At 37.1% G+C, this 25,292-nt stretch overlaps 1 protein-coding gene and 1 pseudogene across 3 annotated transcripts in view; both read right to left on the minus strand.

Moving 5' to 3' along the window:
• ARNT (aryl hydrocarbon receptor nuclear translocator) overlaps nt 1-25,292 on the minus strand; it is a 49,588-nt gene that overhangs the window by 7,101 nt on the left and 17,195 nt on the right. The window contains exons 2-14 of one of the 3 annotated variants that reach the window (XM_039841530.1): nt 23,682-23,793; nt 21,013-21,057; nt 19,010-19,054; nt 16,231-16,275; nt 13,839-14,052; nt 10,970-11,183; nt 9,723-9,825; nt 8,193-8,258; nt 7,698-7,783; nt 5,799-5,875; nt 4,984-5,118; nt 3,498-3,572; nt 1,240-1,391 (exon numbers count right to left, since the gene is read on the minus strand). In XM_039841530.1, the coding sequence (XP_039697464.1) occupies nt 1,240-1,391; nt 3,498-3,572; nt 4,984-5,118; nt 5,799-5,875; nt 7,698-7,783; nt 8,193-8,258; nt 9,723-9,825; nt 10,970-11,183; nt 13,839-14,052; nt 16,231-16,275; nt 19,010-19,054; nt 21,013-21,057; nt 23,682-23,793 (1,369 nt within the window). Of the gene's footprint in view, nt 1-1,239; nt 1,392-3,497; nt 3,573-4,983; nt 5,119-5,798; nt 5,876-7,697; nt 7,784-8,192; nt 8,259-9,722; nt 9,826-10,969; nt 11,184-13,838; nt 14,053-16,230; nt 16,276-19,009; nt 19,055-21,012; nt 21,092-23,681; nt 23,794-25,292 lie in introns of those variants that run through there. The other 2 variants (XM_039841532.1, XM_039841531.1) reach the window with 2 other exon arrangements.
• LOC120585296 (uncharacterized) lies at nt 3,691-3,809 on the minus strand (annotated as a pseudogene).

Consider the following 25,292-nt stretch of genomic DNA (forward strand, 5'->3'; position numbering starts at 1 on the left):
ATCTTCAAGCGATGGGTTTAAAGTTGATTCTAGAACAAAAGATTAAACAGAAAATAACTACCATGACAGTCACTAGGATAGGCCCAATAAAAAGGACAGCGATAATGTGGAGAAGCTGGAACCCTCACACACAGCTGACAGGAATGTAAAATGGCATAGCAGCTTTGGAAAAGTTTGGCAGTTTCTCAAAAGATTAAAGACCAAGAGACACGGAAATTCCACTCTCAGGTAAATACCCGAGAGAATAAAAACATAGCCACACAAAAACTAGTATAAAAATATTCATAGCAGCATTCTTAACAGCCAAAAAATGGAAACGACTCAAATGTCCATCAACTGATGAGTGGATAAACAGAATGTGGTATTACCATACAAGGGAAAATTATGTGACAAAAACAAATGCAATACAGATATACGCTATAACATAGATGACCTTAAAACATTATACTAAGTGAAAGAGGCCAGTCACAAAGGAACCATATATTGTATGATTCCTTTCATATGAAATGTCTAGCTAGAGTAGGCAAATTCATAGAGACAGAGTAGCTTAGTTGCTATATACAGCTTGGAAGGTATGACTTAAAGACTGCATGGTATGTGAAAATTATCTCAATAAAACGGTGTTTTACAAAGCTGAGAAAGGAAAAAGCTCAAAGAGGAGAAATGAAGGAATAAGGAGGAACAGGAACTAACAAAAGAGTAGATGCAGCTATGCTCTAAAGCAAACTATGGTCCATGGGCCAAATCCAATACAATGCCCGTTTTTGTAACAAAGTTTGCTGGAACACAGACATCTTTGTTCATTTTATTTGTCTAGGACTGTTTTCATGCTGTAAGAGCAGAGCTGAGTAGTTGCGACAGTGACCATATGTCCCACAAAGCTAAGATATTTACTGCCTGGCCTTTTATAGAAAGAGTTTGCAGATACCTGTTCTACAGAAAAGTCCTGCCAGACTAGAGTAATAATCTGGTGTATAAAACAAAATCCTTTCTAGAAAGGGCTGAAACATGAAATCGAAATACGCACACTTCAAATCTCAGAACCTAGTCTCTAAATTATTGTTTGTTAAAATCTTATCCTACCTGGATGAACTATCCTAATGATAAGAAACTGGAAGATGAGGAACTTCAAACTAGTGGTGTTTACTACTAGAAAAACAGAAGAGGAGGTAGCGTGGTAAGACTAAGCAGACCTAGCCCAGAAATCCCAACACTGGAAAAGGCATTCATGGTACATACTTCACGCTGGTGTTGGTACAGATGATGTACTCAATTTCATCTGAGTACGGGTTCTGGAAAGTAAAGGAGCTGGTTCTCATCCACAGCCATTCTCTGTTCTTAGACCGGAACCGGAACATGACAGACAGCACCTGGCCTTTTAATTTCACCACCTGAAAAAGTTTTCACACTATCAATGAAATCACAAAAAATTTTCTTTAGGGAAAAAAAAAAAATCCCAGTTCTATAAACCCTAAATTACTTGTGTCACTGTCCTTGAAGTCCCAGTCTCTTTCAATGTTACCAACAAAACATGAGGTGTGAAAACTAAGTGATTAAATAACGAGGAGAGAGAGATTTACGTGTCTTCCCAGAGTCCCAAGCTATCTGACCACTTGTCAAAGTCAAATAGGAATAACGATTATTTCTAGGAGAGAAAGGACTGTTTGCCCACTTCCCTTAAAGATAATGCTGATCTAGCTGTATAAGTCTATATAAGGAATTTCTAAGTTTAATGACACTGAATTGCTCTTCAATTTTAGATTTTCCCCCCAAACCTGAGACTTTCACAGCACCCATGGAAGTTTCTATAAATAAAACTAAGTTGGCTTTTTAAGTCATATTTTGTTTTAGTTTTTTAAAAATAAACTAATTTTAGATTATTTTAGTTTCTAGTCTCATGAAATAGGAAACAATTTTTTGACCCTCCCTCACTAATAATGAAGAAATAATAATGTTAGCAACTAACATTTATTTTGTTACTATATGTCAACCACTGGCCTTTGTGCTTTTTTTTTAAGAACATCAACATTTATTTAACATGATAACAAAGAAATGTGATAATAACACTTTCATTTAAAAACAGTAAGCAGCTTTTAGTACTTACATGTACTCACTGCATAATACATACACAATGAACATAATCACATTTGCACACTAAGTAGTGGGTTTTAAAACCTGCTTATTGCTGTACAAATCTATTACAATGAAGTATAAGCCTGGTACTTCAAAAGATCTACATTTTTAATTGTTTTTCAAGAAAAAGTAAATTGATAACATTTGTGTTTAGGCTGATGAGTGTGGCAGTAATTGCTGATGTGACAATCTAAAAAATAAGAATAGCAACAAATGGAACGTACTTAGCAAGAATAAAATGGCACGTTTAAAAAAATAAATAAAACTTTTACAAATCAAGCATAAAACAAAGTACTGAAGTAACCAAATGGGGGGCAGGGGCAGGAAATAAGCTTCATTGGAATAACTAAATTGATTTACTGAAAAGCAAAAAGAAATATAGATCCATCTAGGCTTAAGAAAGATTGAAATCTGGAAAGCAGCAACTAAGAGAGTGGCTGGAGAGCGCCTATTAAAAAGCACCTTTATTTATGCACTCTAAAATCATAGCAGCAACTGATGTCAGAATAATAACGCTGAGATTACAGAGTTGTATAGACGGGCCATTAAAGCCAGTTTGGAATAAACATTTTCCGGAAGTGATAAAATGATACTCTGTGGCCAAAAACATCAGAATTAGAAATTTCATGGATTTAAAATATACCCTACAGCATCTTCTCACATTGCTGAAGGTCCATGTCCTTAGCTTTGAATGGTTTCAACAGAAATCAAAATAGTTTTTCTTGAGATTACAGCTGAGTGGACAGAACTGGTGATACTGAGGACACAGGAGACAGACTTTCTACTGCCACTGTCTGATGTCCTCTAAAAGCTGGGCTATGCGCTTTAACTCATTATCTTATTTAATCTTCCAACAACCCTCTGAATTTAAGTACTATTATTAAATACACATTGTATCAGTGAGGACACTACTGAGGCATAAAAAGGAAAATTAACTAGTCTAATATAAAGAACTGCTACCCAATTCACCAGATATTTTCAGGGTATAGGTTCTGAAAATTACAGTTAAGAGTCAGCTTATAAGTCAGAGTCAATCCCATTCATCTATAAAAGAACTGTAAAATGAATTTTTCTACTACCCTTCACAGTTCAGTGAAGCCTAGAATATTTTAAATATCTTAAAGACAGTCCTTCGGATGCAGCTTACTAACCAAACAAAAATACCTTGGACATTATCTGTAGTTCCAAAGTACTGAATCTTTTCTGTTCCTTACACAGGCTAAGTACCAAAGAATGTAAAACTGTAGTGCCTACTAGGGGGTAGTGCTCAATTCATCAGTAGTCAAGATGTATTTGTGGAATAAAGGTGATAACAGATATTAGATAAAAATATTATTCGGACCCAAACCAGGAGAAAAAGTTACCTGTTGGAAGCTGTCCCTTAGAAGTTGCTGGTCTTCAGGATGACAGAATTCTACAATATTCTTTCCTAAGAGTTCCTAAAAGGGAAAAAGAGTCAGATCGACACTTTTATGCGCATCTAACTCTCTGGCCCATTACAGGGGGCCTGGATTCCATTTCTCCTGTCTTACAATCCCATATTTTTTTTACTTTTTACGCCTACAGCATCTGGTCTTCCTAGGTGGTCTCCCATCCAAGTACGAACCAAACCTGACCCTGCTTAGCTTCCAAGATCAGACGAGATCGGACTTGTTCAGGGTGGCATGGCCTTATACTCATTTCTCCTGTCTTTATTTTAGGATTTTAGTAAGTGGGAAGAAAAAGAGAAATGGAATCTGCTAAGCAACTTGACACTAGAGCATCTTTTTCAGAATACTGTACGTTTATTTTAACTGCATTTTTTATAGGTTTAAGATATAACTTACATATATCTCTCATCTTAAGCATACAATTTGATATCTATAGTAAAGTTTTACCCTTGTGCAACCATTACCACAGTCGTTTTAGAACATGTCCATTGCCCCAAAAGTTCCCTTGAGCTCCCAATCCCCTAGCCAATCACAAATCTGCATAACTCAAGATCACAAAGACTTTCTCCTATTTTCTTCTAGAAATTTTATAACTTTAGCTCTTACACATTTACACCTTTATGTTGATTTTTGTGTATAGTAGGAGGTAAAAGTCTAAGTTTTTTGGTTTTTTTTTTAAATTTGGATATCCAATTCTTTCATCACAATTTGTTTGAAAGATTTCTTTCCCTATTGAACAGTCTTGGCATCTTTGTTGAAAATCAGTTGACCATAAGTGTGAGAATAGACTCTACTCCAGTCTACTGATCTACGAACTTATCCTTATACCAACACCACACTGTCTTAACGACACCTTTATAACAGGTAGTGTAAATCCTCCAAATTTGTTGTTCTTTTTCAAGGTCTTTTTTTTTTCACCAACCTCCTCCCACAACCACAGCCAGAACACCCTTCTGGCCACTATAGTTTTGAATGTTTACATAATGACTTATTTCTTGACTCAGGTATAGTGACCTGGTCTGCTGAATAAGAAATCTAAATAAAATGATAACTTGTGGGTTACTGTGCAAAAGCTTTAATTCAGGATTTGAGCAGAATGGCTTTACTAGAACTTGAGGTGATTACATGAATTATCAGAAGGTGGCCATAGCATTGTAACTAATTAAAATGAGCACTTCTGCATCATTATTATCTAGTATTAATATCAGTAACAAAAAACAAATACATATTCATACCTGCTGCTCCCACCTGGTTTCACAAACCATATTTTTCTAGATCTGATGATAAAAGAGATCATCTCTTTCTGAGCTAGGGCTGACATGTTTGGCTATCTCTCAACTACATGATCGAATAATCTTAACACAGCCAAGGGGAAACATGAGGCATAAGTGTCAATGGGGTAACGCCTCTAGCCCCTCACCTGTGGTTGGTAGCCAACAGTAGCCACACAGCGGTGATCCACGAAAGTGAAGAGTCCCTCAGTGTTGTGTCGAGAGATGAACTCTGTTGGTTGGCAAACATTACTCATGTCTGAGCAGTTGGGAGAACTAGTTACCTAAAAGTAAGGAGACGAAAATGAGATAAAATGACTCCATCCTTTACAGATGTAGCTCCCACTCCCTCATGGTCCCTTTACATAGATATGAAGCTCCCAGTTTTAGGAATCTCAAAACTTTCACATCTCATCCAGGAAGGAAAAAATGACAATCACAAACAGAGAGGGCGTTAATACCAACTCCACTCCCACACATGTACTCCTCACCAACTTTGTAAAGAAAGATAAAAATTCATTCAACCTCAAACCCACCTACTTTCATTTAGCTAGGCTGTGTTCATTATTCAGATTGGAAAATTATAGTCTCAAGTAATCAAGCTTATCTATTTTATGAGACGAATCGAAATAATTCCACTTCTCTATAGTCATGTGATGATAAAATGAAACAAATCTCTATTCTCTTAGAGCAAAAGAAATTAGTTGGAAATAGAAAATTCAGCATTGCAAAGCTAAGTATGTAAAAGATAAGGGGAGAAGATCCCCTTCCTCTCTCATCCTCTTCAGTCTCTGCTAAATCAAAGAGAAATAACGTTAACTATGAATGCCATATTCCTCTAAATACTTGGAATTTTATAGAATTCTTCGTTAGTATTCAGAGAGAAAAATAACATGGACAAGTCCTGTTGGAGATTTCTTCTCAATGAAAAGGGATCATACAGATGTAAAATATTCATGCTTGCCTGCAGTCTGCCGATGGCCACTAGGCAAAACTTGCTCCCCTGGCCGGCCTCTGGGTCATCGTCTGGGAGGGAGACACCTTCAGGAAGGTAAAGTTAAAAGATTTAAAAGAGATCTCAAACTCAACTGCCTTCAAAAGTCAGACAGGTAAAGATTTAAAATACATGTACATATGAAGAGACTAGGTATAAAACAATAAAGAGTGATGAAAGATAAGAATACAGGTACTCGTAGATAATAGAGAACAAACTGATGACCACCAGAAGGGAGGGGGTTAGGAGGATGGGCAAAAAGGTGAAGGGGATTAAGAAGTACAAACTCCCAGTTATAAAACAGTCACGGGGATGTATTGTGCAGCATAGGAAACACAGTCAATAATATTATAATAACTCTGACAGCGACACGGTTACTAGACTTATCATGGCGATCACTTTGTAAGGTATATAAATGTTTTATCACTGTTTTGTATACCCGAAACTAATATAATATTGTATGTCAACTATAATTTTTTTTAAAAAAGAATAAAGGTAAAAACTACATAGAATATACCATCTACGCCAGATGTTTTAAGTATTTATATATTTCTATATATAAATTCATATATTTTACCCATATTAATTGTAATAAACTACAGAGTACAGGTCCCACCCAAAGTATTCTAAAAAACTATGCCAAACCAAACACATTCATTCTGTGACTGTATCATAGGCAAAGAACAGATGTCTTGCCCAACTTGTGATTTTTAAAGTAAGCAAACAACTGAAAATGAAATTAAACCAAACACCAATAGTTATTTATGTCCTTTGGAAAAGAGAGAAGCCAGTTTTAATGTTTTATGTGGAAATGGAAGAAGGTTGCATTTTCTCTCTACTCTGCAGTTACATTCTTTTTACCAAGAAAAATAGTATTTCTTTGAGAACTATACAGAAGTATGAAAGACCACGTATACTTCAACTGTATGATTTATACAGTATATAAGCTAAAAAGTTCCAATGCCATTACTTCTTAAAATTTACATTTAGCTACCATTTACTGGGTGCCTACCATATGCCAGGCCCTGGGCTGGGAGCTTTTCTTACATTAAATCTATACATCGTCATAATGCTACATGGGATATTTTATCTCCAAATTAGAAGAAAGAAACTGAAAGTTTTTTTATAAAGGTCAAGCAACTTACCCAAGGTTATACCATTAGGAAATAATAATGCCAGAATCAAATCCACATTGTTCCAAATCCAAAGTTTAATCTCTTACCAAAATACACCACGCTGCCTCTCTGTTCTCTCAGTTTCTGTCTCCCTACAGCACCCACTTCCAAATCGTATTCACCTAGCTGGGAGTAATGACATTGCTAAGGTTTGGAAATTCTAACGAGCCGGTTTAAAAAGCTGATCTCTCCACCCCGACCACCTTTCTCACATGCCCTGTTCGACCTCGAGTTCTAGTAAAGCTAATCTGCTCAGATCCTGACCTGAGGCCTTTGCAGAGAAGAGCCCCTTAACAAGTCGCTACAATCAAGCCGTCTCCCCCTGTCCCCCAAAGTCCGGCTCCCACTTTAGATAGCTTTCCATGTTAACTGTATTCAATTCCAACTGTCTCTTACACTCAAATACTTAGAACACTGGTATTCAGTATACCTTATTATGAATTTGCATGTTTAGAAACTACAATCTGTGACACAGCCAACACTGAGTCATTTTCAAGTCTGAGTAATCCATCTCTTCAACTGAAATATAAGCTCCGTGAGGGAAGGAAGGGGTCTACTTTTCTTTCCTATTCTCTTACAGTTTATGTCAAAGTACATTTCATATACCAGGTACACATGATAAGTGTTAGTTCACTTTCTTGGATGCTGAGGATCCTGCTGCACCAACAGAGAAACCACAATCCGACTTTCCTACCTGCTGGGGGCCAGGCTTTGATGTAGCCTGTGCAGTGGACCACCACGAAGTGAGGCTCCCCATCCTTCACAGAGCCAAGTCCATTCCTAGAAGAATTACAGATGTGAGGAGAGCACCCTCCCCAGTAACACATACGAGGCACTGCTGGCTCAGAACCTTTAACTTTAGGTTCTTGGTTGTTTAGAACACAGGATGACTGTACTTGGATCTTTCCCACCCAAAAGCCAACATCATATTTTGACCCTTGCCAAAGTAAAGCATCTTAAAGGTACTACGGCGGGAGGAAAGCAGGGAAAGCAGTATGGCAACTTCTTTAAACAGGGTAAGCAAAAGCAGCTTTGGAAGTTCAAGAACATACGGCCAGGAAAAAGTAACTGGGGAGCGAGGGATGAGGGTGAGAGCTGCTGAAGGAAGTACTGTAGCAAGCAGCTGAAGAAGTGATGCTCTCTTTCTGTGCTTGGCCATCCCTTGCTTTTCCCCTGCTTAGGATCTCACCTGCATCTGTTCCTCACGAAGCTCAGCCTATTCATGGAGACTGGGTCCACAGAGCTACTGCCACACCTGTTACAATGAACAGAAAGATTAAAAGCAATTAAGCTGCACTAGCAAAGAATTTTCCATTCTTTAAACAGCCAAATAACAGGCTCTAGATATAACTAGACACAGAAAATTGGTAACAATATACCTAACGAGGAAGGATAAAGAAAAAAGATTTGGAATTTCTAAAACTTGTAACTTCTAGAATTTGAAGTTGAAATGTGCCAATGCTCTTCATGTGCAGATTCTCTACAGCAGGGGTCAGTATGATTTATCTCTAAAGGACCAGACAGTAAATATTTTCAGCTTTGTGGGTCATACAATCGGCTGCAACTAGTCAACTCTGCCATTATAGCATGAAAGCAGCCACAGACAATATGTAAACAAACGGCACGGCTATGTTCCAATAAAGTTTTATTTACAAAAAAAGAGTTGTGGTTTGCCAATTCTATTTCACAACCCAATCTATTTGATACATCTTATTATTTATCTTGCTCCTGCCTGTGTTTCCATCAGCCACCACATATTGGGACGCTTTCTCCCATCTTCTCTACTTTCCTCTCGTTTCTTTAAATTAATAAGAACAGATAAAACTTACATAGAACTTAATATGTGCCATGCACTAGTCTAAGCATCTTAACGTATATTTATCCGACTAATCCTCGTAACAACATTAAGTTGATATTAATATAACTCGACATTATTAGATGATGAAATCAAAACACAAAATAGTCATTTAATATGCTCACAATCTCAGAAGATAGTAAGAAGCAAACCCAGAAGCTACTCTAACCCAGAGCCACAATTCCATTTTGCACCTCTCCTAGGAAACTTTTCTAACATCCTACTCACCCCTTCTAATAAGCATCATTTCAGTACAATGTAGTCAGTTTCCATTATACAGCCTGAACTTATTACGTGATTTCAAGAGCTACCTTTTCTATCTACGTGAAAAATACCACCATCTTTTTTTCAGAATCCTAAAATGTATGGTATATAATTTATAAACACTAAATACTAAGAAAGACATAAGAAAATCCAAATTTCTACCACAAAAATATGCAGAAATGGTCTGAGTACATGGATGCTGTCTCGTGATGCACTGGGAAAAAATATTGGTTTTGGAGCCTGACTACTATGGATTAAAATAAAATCCTGTATCAGACAATACCTATGTAATGCTGAGAAGTTTCTTTGAGTCTGTTTTTTAATCGGTAAAATAGTAACCACGAATTCTACCCTACAGGGCAGCTGTGGGAAACAAGATGACAGACACAATGAACCTGTCACACCTGGCACTGGAGGAGTTGGGTAAACGTTAGTTCCTTTATCAAACACTTTATTCTGTGTTACAACCCATGTGGGTCTTGAAAGTCAAATTCAATCCAATGGAGACTTGGATTTAAGAGTTTAACTCCTGACTAGAAATCAAACCCTAAGCTCTTAATTCCTCCTATGTCAAATCACCATCTCCAGCTTGACACTCACCTCATACGGCAAATAAATGATCTCCTTGAGCCCATGCACATCCTCATGGAGGACTGCTGGCCTTCCTTTTTCACTGTTCCAGTCTTCAGATCAAGGATACGCCCTGAAGGAGAATGTGAAGAGCAGTCTGGAGTGCACTCTTGGTTATGGGGGAGACGGGGAAAGATACTGAAGGCAAAGATAAGTAAGTCATCTATTCATGCCCTTCAAGCTCCTTGTTTATAACAGGGCAGGCTAAAGGGGATGGATTTTTTTTTTTGAAGTCCAAAATACCTCAATTCCCACCAATAAACCTTACTCCTTATGTTCAAAGGTAGCAGTGGAGATAATCCTGTGCAGGGGAGGGCAGGAGTGGAAAACAGTGTGGACAAGCAAGAGGCGAGGCTACAACCTGGGTCTTCTTTTTATACATAAGCACGCACATATGTGTACATGCATACACAGACGAGCACACACACTCTGAGTGAATGTCACTGGTTTGAAAACATAATTTTATGTGCTTTAGAAACATCTATCTGAAACCAAAATTTTTATTACATAAAAACCAATGGGAACTTTGGGGAAAAAGCACTAGAAAAAGGAAATTCATTAAAAAGTGAGAAGAAAAACTAAAAACCAACATTAATATGATCATGATGGACTTTCCTGCATTTTATTTTAATTACCAGTTTTGATCTGCTTCCACTTTAAAATTTTTTCCAGAGTTGCTTAGAAGCAGATGTGACGTTTTTCCTTTAGCACTCGGACAAAAAGACTAAATATCATTAAAATGGAGGGTGGTGGGGGACCAAAACCAAAAAGAAGACAGAAAAACAGATACAGAAAAAAACCCTTATACACAGACTGGTAACTACTCCCCTCTAAAAAAAAAATCTATTATCACAGAACCTAGTACAAAGCCAAACCCAAGCAGAGAGAAAAGCAGAGAGAAAAACAGAGATGTTTAATTCTTTTAGAATGGAAAAAAAGAAGTTTATTGTAGGGTTGGCCTTTACTGTTTTATTCACACTAATATTAAGATTAAAGTAAACTTTTAATGAGCATTGTCATTAACGAAACATTTTCTGAGGAGAAGCTATAAAGTATCTTATCGGCATGTGAATAAAAAGAACTGATTATATTCATTAAAGGAGAAAATTCTAGAAGCTGTGCCAGAGCCAATAAACAAATTTAAGAGCTAAAACACTTCTTCTGTCTCAGAAAAAAGAGAAGGACTTCCTGTCATTTAACATCCACCTGTCGCATACCTGTCAGGGCATTTTCCGAGGTGGAAAGCTGCTCACGAAGTTTGTCTACGTCGTCGGGGTGCACCTGGTCATAGAGTGTGCTGCCGAACCAGTCAGACTGTGGCTGGTTCAAAACAGGGGTCACTGAGTCAGAGACATATACCACCCGGCCTGTCTCACACGAGACAATAAACAGAAAGCCATCTGCTGCCTCCAAGATCAAGTGTTTCAGCTCCTGACCAAAGAAGAGAAAAAAAAGTTAATACTGAACTCTGAAGAAACAAGTATTATTCATGGAAAGAAGTAAGACACTTCCGGCCCTAAGCATTTTCTCCATAAGCGACTGCTGGCTCCTGCCTGATCCACAGCCAAGCTCTGAGCCCTAAACGTAATCACCTTGGCTGACAGGATAGATTTTTCCAACAGGTATTTCCTCAATGTGTCTATGTCACTATCCACCTCATCTGCTTCATCTCAGGACTCAAGAAGGGGAATAAAAAGACTTAGTACTACCAGTGATTGAGCTCTTGATTTCACCCACTCTGGTCTCTTTTTAGGATCTTCCTCTACAAATATTCCCATTTTTCTCTCTCTTTCCTCTCGGACCTATAAACATGATCAAGCTTTCTCAATTCTATACAAATCTTCCCTTAACTTGGCCCAATTCAGCTCTCATGCCAACATCACATACTAATGTTAGAATCACTGGCTCTATCCTTTTACCTTTCATTTCTCAACCCACTGCCGTCTTCACTCTAAACCACAGCATTCAGGTTTTTTCCCCAGGAGGTTGCTAATTGTCAACTTAAGTCCCCTTTCCTGAGTCGTTGTTATTTTTATCTCTGCAGAATCTGACAATGTCGTCCATTCTATCCTTTGAATTTCATTTTCCCCTAGCCCCTGTGACTCCACACTCCAACTTTTGCTTGCTTTCTAAATGCCCCTTCTCTGCTTCTGGCTCCCTTTCCTTGTTCAAGTCTTAATTGTAGGCATTTCAAAGATTCTATCTTAAGTTCTCTTCCCTATTCCCACCATGCCCTCTCCCTGAGAGAGTATGTCCACTCCTCGCTCCTATGAAAGGAGAGCCCAGTCCACTGCTCTATGCCTGCCTGACCCTTTCCCTTGAGCTTTAAGCAGTATCTGTTAAACATCTCCAAACAGGCGCTCCAGACAGCAACTCCACTTCAGCATCTCCAGACCTGCCATTACTTCCCCTTCCAAAAATCCGTCCGTGCTCGTCCAGCGTTCATTCCCTTTAACAGTTATCACCTTCCTCTCAGGCTCTGAGCCCCTAAAATCTAACTACACTTCAGCAATAACTCAGTTTTATCAATTCTATTTCCCAATACTATGTCACTGTCTTAGCCACCTTATGCCAAGACTAATGAAGTGGTCTCCCTGCTTTCTCTCTAATGCATCCTTAAAATGTTTCCAGGTCTACTATACTTTTTAGATGGCTCTCCACTGCCTAAAATTAAAAACTAAATCCTATGACACCTAAATATTCCATCATCAGGTCCCAGCCTACCTTCCTATTATCATCCCTTCCTACTACCAAGTAGGCACGCAAAACTACTTGATTTCTTTGTGTAACCCAATCATTTTCACTAGGCTTTTGCTCAGGTTATTCCCAATATTTACAACACTATCCCCCTACTCTATTTCTCATATTTGCACTGCTACAGGACTTATTACTGCACCCATCTCATAGAACTGATTCTGTGTTTATATTACGATTTCCACCAGTGACAATCTCTCAACATTCTTTACATTTCTCACACCACAAAGCACCTGGTCAGCCCACAACAGGTGCATAACGGGAGATCGTTGAATCAATATCTGCATATGTGTTGTTGGAACAATTGATAAACAATTTTGATGTACATATATATAAAATCTGTGCTCTATGTGCTTTCACTGAGACCATCCTATTCGAAAAGTTCTTCTTTTTGCTTTCTTCCAAACTGTATTCTTTCCTTCTTTCTAATGCCTGGACTAAAAGAGTGGCATCACAGGTCAGTTTTCTTCTTCCTTATACTTCCTGGATTTTCCATATTTTTCTGCAATAACCATGTCCTATTTTTAATAATCAAGACAGGACATGGAACATGGCTTTCTTACTCTTGGGCATCTCTGCTGACCATCCTTGCTCAGGCCAGGGCAGTCTATTCACTTTAGCCATCTCTCCGGTATACACCTACTATATCTAGTCCCATGCAAATAAATCATTTAGGTGTTTTTTAGTATATGTGTGCCAAAGTGAGCACTCATACTTTTTTAAAGGCATTTCTTCTCTGTATTCATTTTCCTATCATTTTTCACTTATGCGTGTATCTTGCCACTCACACATTCGTATTCAGACTGAGTTTCTGAAAGGCTAGATATTTTGCCCTCTCTAGTCTTTTCATAGTGCATCAAAGATAACAGCACGTCTCTAGGCACTGACGACTCTAAGACTCCTTTTATCACTAAGACTGGAAGCTGCTTCGGGAACAAGAAATAAAATTTCTTCCACCTCCTGCACCCCTCAAGCCCAGGAAGATGGCTGGGCACATGGGCACAGTCATCTCTTCTCCCTGTGCCTCCACTGACTGTTCTTCTTTCACCTTCCAGGCTGCATTCATGAGCGACGTCCTAAAATACTGATAAGCTTTTCACAAGTCTTCTCTATTTCTCACTGTCCCAACGCTAATAAACGTTATAATCAGGGATCAAAACTCACTTTCCTATGGTCTGAATTTTTCCCTTCAGAGCTGATTTCTTGTCCTTTGAACAATCTACAGCCTCGGCTCTACTCCGACCCCCACTTTTCAGGATTACGGTCATCTACTCCAAAAAGATGGAAACTGTCAACAGATTCTAGATTCTCAGAGCTGTACATCCCAGAGACCTGATCAGTGAGGAAAGATGGCTTGTAGGTGCCATCAGTGGATGTGTTGCCAGTGCCTCGCAAAGACTTCATGTGAGAAACCGCCATGCGTAAGATGGTTAGCTTGTCTGGTTTTCGAGCCAGGGCACTACAGGTGGGCACCATGTCTGACAGTTCTGTGATGTAGGCTGTCATCTTGTTCCGCCGCCGCCGTTCAATTTCACTATGATTTTCCCTGCACAGAGAAAGGAGAAGTCCCATCCAGGAGGTCACATCTGGCCATTTGGGAGCAGGGAGAGTGCTACAGATACCAAGTGAACTGCTGAAGGAATGTGGTATTTAGATTTAGGAGTGCTTTAGTCTCAGAAGTTAGAGTAAGGTTTGCCAACCTCCTCATGCAGAGCAAGCGTGGAACAGAAACTAACGAGGCAGACAGAGAACAAGCAGATATGAACAGTTCTATCGCCTGGAAATTTTACCTTCTATGTAAATTACCACTCCCTCAGAACGAAAAATGTTTTAAGAAATGACAGTCTTAAAAAGATGTTGATTTTATTCACAAAGTTCCTGAAACATAATCATGGCTTGGTTGCCTCCATGTTTACTAATTCAATTTTTTAAAGCCTAAAAACATAAAATGACCGATTTTTTCCAACACAAGTATGTTGCTCAACAGTTGATAGAAGAATTGATGGTAAAGACACCCTTGGTCTATAGAATGTTGTTGGTTGTAAGCGTCTTATTCTCAACACTAGAAGACAGAATTAGAAAATTTTGAAGTTTTCTTTGTCCCAGGTAATGCACGAAGTTGTACCTTCTCTATCTCAGTGGAGTTAATGCTGGTGCACTGAGCTCAAGCGACTCTAAGATACCATCTACTCCCCATGTTTGGGACAAAGTGAACTGAAGAGTATGGGTGGAGCGGGGAAGGACGTAAAGGCCTAAAAACAGACATCTGTACTTCATCTGAGCTCAAGCGACTCTAAGATACCATCTACTCCCCATGTTTGGGACAAAGTGAACTGAAGAGTATGGGTGGAGCGGGGAAGGACGTAAAGGCCTAAAAACAGACATCTGTACTTCATCAGGGGAAGTACACCACACCTCTAATACTGATGTCCTCAAAATCAAGATAGAATGATATCATTGTTAAAAATAATCCACTAGTTTTCAAGTTGGACTTCTGAAAAGCCAACAGTCTCGCAGCGTCTGCCACGGGGAGAGAACCAGCGACAGGCTGCGTTCCTGCTTTCACTTGGGCAGCTTTGCTGTATCTTTTCTTTACTTCTATTACACTTAAGGATTCTATTTGAACAAAAATTCTTTGTCGAAACAAAAAGAAAAAAGAAAACAACTAATGTAACATAAACCTCTTCCCGAGAAGAGCAAACTAAAGTCAAGCAGTTGTATCAAGTGACTTTCCCGAGAGCTGCCTTCGCACCCAACGAATGCAATGCTCCTCCCACCATACGTGCTGCTCAGTTTTCTGGAGAGTGAGGCACTTAGTAGGAGGCATGAGTTGAAATGGTGGCAAAATGAGCTTGTGACCCAGTTGAAAGAGGTAATGGCAGATAAGAGGGCAGAAAGTAGTAAAAATAAATGTTGGGATCAATGAGCTATCTCGTACTGAGTCGTCCCAAATCAGAGACCATAAAATAAAAATGGGGGCACAACATTTCTTCTGCAATATTTCCTCCTTCTCGACAAGAGTCTCCTTTCTGAATGGAGAAAAGATCTCACCATACAGGCCCGTATTCAGTTACTTTGTCTGAGAAACATAAAATTCTACTCTCCAACTTAAAGCACCTATTTTCCTAGTATCTGACAGATTTCTGACACCGAAGTCCAGAAGGCTGATCTTTCAAACAGCCACATCAAGGATGCTGAAACTTTTCTGGGAAACCACAAAATATTCAATCACCAAAGCGACACCAGAACTGCTGTGACATAGTAATTTAGGCTGTGAGTCTACACAGAAAATATGGGTGAGCTTTCCCAAACGGTGTGGAGTAAATGCTGAGGCCCTTTGAACTCAATGCAAACACACGTATATTGATTAGTTTTCTGATAAAAGAGTAGTTTCCTGCTACAACACGAACTGGCACAGCTGCATTGTTTCAAAAAGCTTTTTTATTCTGTGAAACTTAGTGCTGAGATAAAGAGGAAAAGAGAAAACTATAAAACTAATAGCAATTTCTTAAATTCCTAAGTAAAGTTCTCTCAACTCACCACCCACTTGCTGACAGGGGAAGCTGAAATTCCTATTACACACAAACTTCTAAAGAATCTTGTCCCCTCTTGCCACAGATAAAGAAGAACACAAGAAAAAAGGGAAGAAAAGAGCAGAGGAAGAAAAAGGGTAGAAAAAGCAGCGTCATCTGCTTCATCATGCTAAAAGATACTGTTCTCCTACCTGGCAAGTCTCTCTTTATCCGCAGAGCTCTGCTCATCATCCGACCTAAAAACAGAATTAATGAACTAAGCTAAAATTTAAATAAAAAGGAAGGAAGGAGTGAAGGAAGGAAGGAAGAAAGGAAGGAAGGAAGGAAGGAAAGACGGACGGACAGATGGATGGATGGATGGACAGGGGAGGGAGCAGGGGGGAAAGGAAAGAAAAGGAAAGAAAAGGGAAGGGAAGGGAAAGGGAAAGGAAAGGAAAAAGGAAATTGAACAAAACAGATGAAGAGAATAGAGGAAAAATGAAAATTTGGACAGGAACCTTGCCTGTAACTACAAAGCCATCTGTTAGGATAAAGAAAAGTAACTTACAGGACAAAGGTTAACACAAAAGCAAGGCCACTATTCATTATAAATTAACATAATCTGAACACAGAAAGCGTCTTGCAAATCGATCTCGATATACAGCTTGAACAAGAACCGAACAGGGGAATATCGGTCTCACACACTGCTCCCAGTCTGGAAAGAAAATGATACCCACATAATCAAAGAGCGAATCACGATAAGAATGTCAAACAAGTGATCACAAACTCAATCTTTCTACAACACACAAGCACGCATGCATGTACTCACAGACAAAATAGCAAGCTGGGTTTTACTGGAGAGATTATATAAGTAAAATTAAGAACTAGGTTTCTGGCATTTTCCCTATCACTGATTTGATCCTAAAGTATTTCTATTCTAGTCATTTCTCATATCTCTGCAATAAAGCCACACATAGCGGGGTCCCCCGTAACAACCCCACTCCCCTGGAGGGGGCCACCAAGGATTACCACTAAATTCCTCTGGAAAACTGAAATACTGGAAGGACTGGTAGCAACTGAAGAAACACCGAGGTGTTGGTAGGCTGGTGCATCAGTAACCAACTCCATTTTAAATATATATATATATATATATATATATATAATATATATATAAATATATATATAAAGGTTAAGAAGCCTCAAATAAAATGTCTAAGTGTGACATATGAACAGGCCAACAGACTAGCTATTAAAAATGGCAAGAATAATTATCAATGTAGGGCATTTTCTATAAAATGGTCGGCAGAAAAAAAAAAATAGTCATGATGAGAACAATGTGAAAATTCATGTATATTAACAAGAAGAGAACTGAGTGATCATAAGTAGTTAAAAGTTTCATGTTCATTTGGGTTATTACAGTTCCTTAACAAAGTACAAATCATTTTTCTTTAGTTGAAAAAATTTACACATTTTTAGCTGAATTCCCAAGAATATGTGAAGTGAACTAGCTTAACGAATCGTATCTTAAAGGAAGGAGTTCTGTTGTTTGAAAGTTAAATATCCGAAATTCCTATTATTATTGCCTCCTACTACAAATCCATAATCCTTTATCCACTCTACTATTTCTGAATGAAACATATGAATGTATAAATATTCACATTAAGAAAGACAAATGAAGATTAAAATAGTTTGGGTCATATTTTCATAGCTTTTTGGAATTTCAGTCAAGAGACTGTGAACCCACACCACCGCTACTATTTGATGGCTTGACTTTCTAAAACTACTCCCCAAATATCTATGATTAACTTCTCATCTTAGAGACGGCTCACATCCTGATGTCTCACATACTTCAGTAAACAAATTCTTCAGTAAACAAATTCTTCAAAAACCTCTTAACTTCACTCCTTTGCTATTGCTACTGCCACCACTCTGGCCCAGGCCCTCATGATTTTATAGTTGTCTTATTATTTCAACAGCCTCCTATCCACCCCCTGACTTTACTACTTCTATTTTATCAATCCTATAAATTGCTACTATAGAAATATCTCATACGTATTTTACATAGTATCCTCTCATTCAAAGTCTATGATAGCATCTTACTGCTTTAGAGTAGTTTTAAACTACTCTGACTGATATTTCTCAGCCCTCCACATCAGTGCTTCTCCAGCATGGTCCCCAGACCGGCAGCATCAGCAATGGATAAACACTAAGTGCCAAGTTAAGCACTAGAATTTGGATTATTCATTTTTCTGAGGTAGCTGCAAGCTCAACCTTTAAGAAAACAATTTACTATTTGATAATATCCAGAACAAACTTTCTAAAAACCAATATCTGAGTAGAAAAGGATTCACTGTTTAATAAAAAGCAAAGTATTTTTCATCTTGATGAATAATTCAAACAAATTTATTTCAACCAAAACTCCAGTCTCCACAAAAATTGTTTCTCTGTTGTCATTTTTTAAAGAATAAAACCATTATTTGTACAGACTTCATAGACCCATTTAATAATAAATGTAACCAAGAAATCCATATTGCTTGTGTTCCTGTGGACACCCAGCAAGCACACTGTATGGCTATGATACATAAAAAACAGTGTAAATAAAATATACCATTAGTTTGAAGCCATATCACCTGAACATACACGGTAATTATAATACTAAGTTCACCAGCTTTCAGAACAGGAAAGAGACTAGACAGAGAAATTAACTTTCAATAAAATAAAATTAACTTATCAGGAGATCGATCACTTCTTAAGTTATATAAATGTCTTACCACTATGCTGTTCACCTGAAACTAACGTAATGTTGAATGTCAACTGTAACTTAAAATTATAAATAAATAAGTAAGTAAGTAAGTAAGTAAGTAAATAAATAAATAAATAAATAAATAAGTAAGTAAGTAAGTAAGTAAGTAAGAAAGAAATAAAATTAAAACTCAGTACATTTGAACTGCCTGGACCTGTAACATGGACCAAGATACTCTAAGACATTACCTGGCAAACCGCTCCTTATCGTTAGACATCTGATCGTCATCACACCTGAAGGAGGAAAAAAGAGTTATTAGTTCAAAGCATTATATTTGTTATATCTATTTCACTCTGAAATAAAAACTAGAAAGGGGTAAAACAGCCAACAGAAAAAAAGTCAATGGAAAAGCACCACAAAGTCATAGAGATAATAACAGTATCCCACAGAACTTTAAAAACCTATTACTATAATTTCTCAAGTTTCTGATGTTTCTTCTACCCTTACTTTTCAGATGCTCCAAAAAAAAAGAAAAAAAGGCGGACCTCCTGAGGACACAGCTGACTGCCCTGTTGGCATCATTCTAAGGTTAGGGATAGTTTTAGCTTTTTTTTAAATTATGGCAAAAAACACTTAAAATTTACCATCTTAACCATTTTTAAGTGTACAATTCAGTAGTACTAACATATCACACCGTTGTATAAAAGATCTCTACAACTTTTTCATTTTGCAAAACTGAAACTCTACCCACTGAACCACCATCTTCCCATTCCAACCCCTGCTCTAGCCCCAGCTCCTGGCAACCATGATTATACTTTGTTTTTCTGATTTTGACTATTTTAGATGCCTCATATAAATGGAATCATACAGTATAGCTGACCCTTAAACAAAGCGAGTTTGAACTGCGCGGGTCTCTGCATTGTTTCAGGGTCGAGGGTCAGCTGTGTTTCCATCCACGGTTTAAATTATACTCAGATTTTTGACTGCACAGGTTATAAAATATTCAACTAATTTGACCCTAATCTCTGAGATGTTCAAGGGTCAACTATACTTGCCCTTTTGTGATTGGCTTATTTCACTTAGTATAATGTTCTCAAGGTTCATTCATGTTGTAGCAAGTGACAGGATTTCCTTTCTTTCAGTGGATGGATACACATTATCTAGTCATCTGTCAATGGATATATGATATGGGTGGCTTCTACCTCCTGGCTACTATGGAAAACAGGGCAATGAACATGAATGTGCACGTATCTCTTCAAGATTAATTCTTTTGGATAAATAACCGGAAGTGGGACTGCTCAATCATATGGTAATTCTTTTTTTCTTTTTTTTTTCCTTTTTGAAGAACCTCCATACTATTTTCCGTATGGAGGTTGCACTACCTTTTTTTTTAATGGTGGCCATCCTAATGGGCATGAGGTGATATCTCATTGTAGTTTCAATTTGCATTTCTCTAATGATTAGTGATGCTGAACATCCTTGCATATGTTTGTTCACCATTTGTATGTCGTCTTAGGAGTAATGTCTATTCAAATCCTTGGCCCATTCTTAATTGTTTTGTTGTTGTTGCTATTGAGTTGCAGTTCTTCATATGTTTTAGATATTTATCCCTTACCACTTATATGATTTGCAAATATTTTCTCCCATTCTACAAGTAACCTTTCACTGTTTCCTTTGATGTGAAGTTTTTAAGATATAGTTTTAAATTATAATTTAAACAATGCATTTTAAATCTTTGATCAATGAAACGCAATCCATTTATTCCAACAATTTGTACCTAATAAGCTGACAAATCTTGTTTGCTACGTCAGAAACCACAAAGAAAGATGTGCTGAGGGAAGAAAACCTAACTCTAAAAATATTATTCTCTGGATGACTTAAATTCTCCTCTTCTCGAAGCCACAGAATAAAGCAAAGTTTTATCAACTTTTGACAGGAAGTGCTTCTGAGAGATAGGTTAGTCTTACAAAATCTGCAGTTAAACCAGATATTAAAGTAGAGCCAAAATTTATACTGCTCCTTCACAGGCTATAAATCCTGAACTAATCTGACCCCTAGAATTTTCTTTTGAGCTTCTTCCTCTGGAGCTAATAAAAGAATGCTTAAAATTTTTATGGGGTATAATACAAAAACTTAGTTTTAGGATGAAGCACTCTCTCCAGGCCCAAGGATGAAATTACAAATCAGAAAAATAATGATTGTGAACTAATTTTAATATCAGAAATCTAGAGAAAGTTTTTCAAAATCTTACCTCAAAAATTTACTATTCCCTTCTCCATCATCATCAAAATCCAACCTGAGGAAAACCGACAATAAATATTGTAAGCTTCCTGATAATACAGAACATTAAGAAACTAAAAATTCTCAACCCACGAGCTACTTGAACACCCACCCAAAGGAAAGAAAGAAAAGAGGAAGCAGACAGAAGTCAAGACTGTACCAAACTGGACAAAGAAATCAGGCAATCAAAGCAGAGTATTGACTTTTACATTTTCCTAAGACAGCACTCACACCTTTGCCAAAGTTTTACATTAGAGTACAACTTCTATAAAAGGAGTAGGAATCCACTCGAAAAAGACAAGAAAAAATGAATGTGAATAATTTGGGCCCATTTTTTATTTCTACAGTCTAAGCTATGTTACCAGCTTTCTGAAACATCTTTCAAAACTGTGATGTTATACAGGGAGTGATTTAAGACTTCAGAAGGTTGTTAATCCTTTTTTGCTTCATTCATTTAATAAACATGTAATACATACTATGTTCAAGACACTTCACAAGATGAGGTAAGAACAAGAGACTTGCCTTCAAAGGGCTCCTTGCCTCAACAAATACGAATATACGACAAGTGAGAATGGGAAAGTGCCATGTGAGGAGCACAATCAACATGCTATAGATGTTCAGTGAAAGCAGAGGTGACTTTCATTTCAGGGAATTAGGGAAGATTATAGGTAACAAGGAAGGCCATTCTCCTATTAATCTCTGCACTCTGTTAAACTAAATAAAACATTACTCATGGTGCCACCTTAACCCAGTGATCTCTTGGTGTCTATACTAGCATGACAACCTGCTATCATGGGCCTCTAGATGGGTTATATATGTATGCAGCATCAATCCTGAAAGTGTTCATTCTTCTTCCTCCCTGTAGCCCCTGATCACCTGTCAAATTCTACTTACCCAATGACTCCATTTCTGAGAATCTACGCTAATGAAATAATTCAAAAAATTTATGTACAAAGATGTTTATTGAACATTACATGTAATAGCAAAATCTCCAAAACAACTTAAATGTCCCAAAATAGAAATTAAGTACATCCCTTTATGTAACTATTAAAAATTATGTATATCTAGAATATATAACAATATTTTCTAAAAGATTAAGACAAGGCTATTTAAAACTATATGTAACTTTTAAAACCCTACATATAAAGAAGTAAATACACTAAAAAACTGATGAGATGCCTTTGGGTAGCAGGATTATCACTATTTTATTTTTCTTTTTAACTTTCTGTATTTTCCAATCTTTTTAAAAGAATGTGTACTGCTTCTTTTAATATATTTTCCTGATTTCCAATATACATTCATCTCAGAAAAATCTGGAAGTAATTAAAAACAAACAAAAAAATGTCTCCCATAAACTCATCATCCAGAAATTTGATGAGTATCCTTTCAGTTTTTTTGCTATACATACATTACACATACTTTTACTGATAGAGTGGTAGATTACATACGCTGTAACCCTTCTTTCAATACATGTAAACATTTTTCTGTACTGATACATATTTGTCACTTCTAATGGCTTACAGTATTCCATTTTTAAATATGCTGTAACTATACTGTAAGCTCCTAATTTTGATATTTACGTTGCTTCTGTTTGCTATTATATATAACCATAACACTGGGTTTAAGAGAGTGGACTCTAAACCTAACTTCTCAAGGTTCACATCACAGATCTTCCACTTACCAGGTTCAGAACCTTGAATTAAGTTATTCACCCTACGCCTCAGGAAATGAGTGAAAATGTGTAAAGCCCTTGGACACATAACAAGTCTTAATATGTTACTGATGCTCCCCCCTGAACCCGGGATCACTCTTGCATTACTACTGGTGGCATAAAACTTAAAGACTAGCTATCATGTCAGCTATGTAATTCTTAAAAAGAAAAGAAAAAGGCAAATTTAATTAAAAAAAAAAAAAACAACTGGTAAAATACTACCTATTCTTCTAGGTCTTGCTAAACCAACCTCCTTTCCGAAGCCTTTCCCAAACCTTACCAACCAACTGTGGTATTTCCATACAATGAAACACACAGCACTGTATTGTTCCTTTCTTATCAAACTTGGCACATTCTATCTTGTATTCTATTTATGTACTGATGACCCCTGTCAGAACATAAGCAACTTAAAGACATGGATTATGTCTTATTTTTCTTTGTATCCTATTAGCAGTCAGCTCAACACCTTACAGTAATCAGGCATTTCATAAATATTTCTGGAACTGAATGGACTCTGCATTCCAAATCAAGCAACATGTCAATAACTTAGAGGAGAAGCATTCTAGAGTTCAGCATTCTCTAAATTCAGAAAAGTAAAAAGCCTGCCAAAAAGATTTTGAGAATGCAGAAGCAAAGCTCAATGAAAGCAGCAAAGTTTTCTCAGCAACAATGAACTCTCTGGGCTTAGCCACAGTCCTTTACTTGGCAGAGAGTTTTGGTTTAAAAAAAAAACCTATTTATAAGAAACTTAGATAAAAACATCAATGCTAAATAAAGAAAAAAATCCAGGGACTAAAGACAGTTAATCTGAGGGCAGCGCAGTATATAACCAGTTGAAGTGAGAGAGGAACAGCTACGAGGGTTCAGCATCCACATCAACCCGCGGGCTCTCAGGAGAGACGTTCCCAGCGCAACACACCCAAGCTCACCCCGGCCGCCGTTTAATAGGTCTCTGGACAATGGCTCCTCCACCTTGAATCCCAGGCCCAGGATTTCCAGATGCAATGGCTGGACCCAGTGACGGTACATCTGACGTCATTTCTGTCAGAGAAAAATGGAAATACATATTTTAAAAAGATGGTCCTTGCTTATCATCATGTTGTCTAGAAGAAAGGCTCAAGCTATGGATAAAAAAATCTAAGTACTTTGCTAGAAAACGCAAGTGCTCATATCCAGACTGTTCTTGCATTCTTACACTGGTAAAAGGTTTCCCTAGACTTCGGTTCTTTCCATTTCATAAGAATTCGGAAAAAGGAATACAATATTTTGCAAACTTCACTTTTATAAGCTTAAAATAGTGACATAATAGTAATCCAAAACACACACACCCACAAATCGGTTTATACATCTCACTCAAGCAACAAATATATAGTAACTTAGCTCCCTTATTTTGTTAAGAAAATACAAAAAATAAAAATAGAAATCACCAAAATTCCAATACTCAAAAAAAAAGTATACAGAGTAAAACTCTAAGTCCCTTATTATGCCTCCTCTTCAGCCTCCTTTACCCCTCCCCTCTCCTTCACAGTCTATCTCATCCTCCAGAAGTAACCAACTGTTAACAGCTGAGCTCATCTTGTCTTATTTTTTCCCTTGGTTTATATATACCTCTCTTAAAAAAAAAAAAAAGGCACTTTTTAAAATAAAAATGGAATCTTGATCTGCAATTTGCTTTTGTCGTTTAAATATATATCATGGATATCTATACATACACACGATCACAGACATATACATACCTCATTCTTTTTCATGACTTCAATTGTATAAATATATGTTATTCAACCATTTCCCAACCGACCAACATTTAGGTTGTTTCTATTTACTACTTTACTATTATGAGGTTTTTACTTTATTTAAACTATTATAAATAATGCTCCAAGAACATTTATGTGTACACCTTTGAATTTTCTTTTGCTATTTAGGATAGATTCCTAGAAATGGAATTCACTGTGTCCAAGTATATAAGCATTTAAAATTTTGATGAACACTGCTAAATTACATTCTAAAGAGGCTGTTAAGATTTATGCTCCCATTAACAGGATATGAGAATACCTATTTTCCTCACCAGCACTGAATATTAAACTTTTTAATTTTACCAAATCTGGCAGGTAAAAATGGTACATTATTTGTTTTAATTTGCATTGTTTCGTTTTTATATTTATCTTATACTCTCATCTAGAATCAATGAGTTGACTCTTCATATTTTTTATGTTGAATATGGACTTTTTCTAATGAATTTACAAGATCAGTAAATAAAAGATATTAAGTCCTTTGTCTATTATGTTATTACAAATATTTTCTCATTACCTATATTTGTCTTTAATAATACATTTTGCATTTTTATGTTGTTAAATTTATCAACATTTTCCTAAATAATTCCTGGATTTGTCTTGTTTAGAAAGCTCTCCAACCTCCAGATTATTTCTGTATTTTCTTATACTTGTTTTTCAGATTTTTAATCCATCCAGAATTTATTTATGCATACCTAGCATAAAGTAGGACGCCAATTATTTTCTTCCAAATTGATAGCTAATTATTCT

Source organism: Pteropus medius, unplaced genomic scaffold (genome assembly GCF_902729225.1).
Source record: "Pteropus medius unplaced genomic scaffold, Ma_sr-lr_union100, whole genome shotgun sequence".
NCBI classification, from domain to species: domain Eukaryota; kingdom Metazoa; phylum Chordata; class Mammalia; order Chiroptera; family Pteropodidae; genus Pteropus; species Pteropus medius.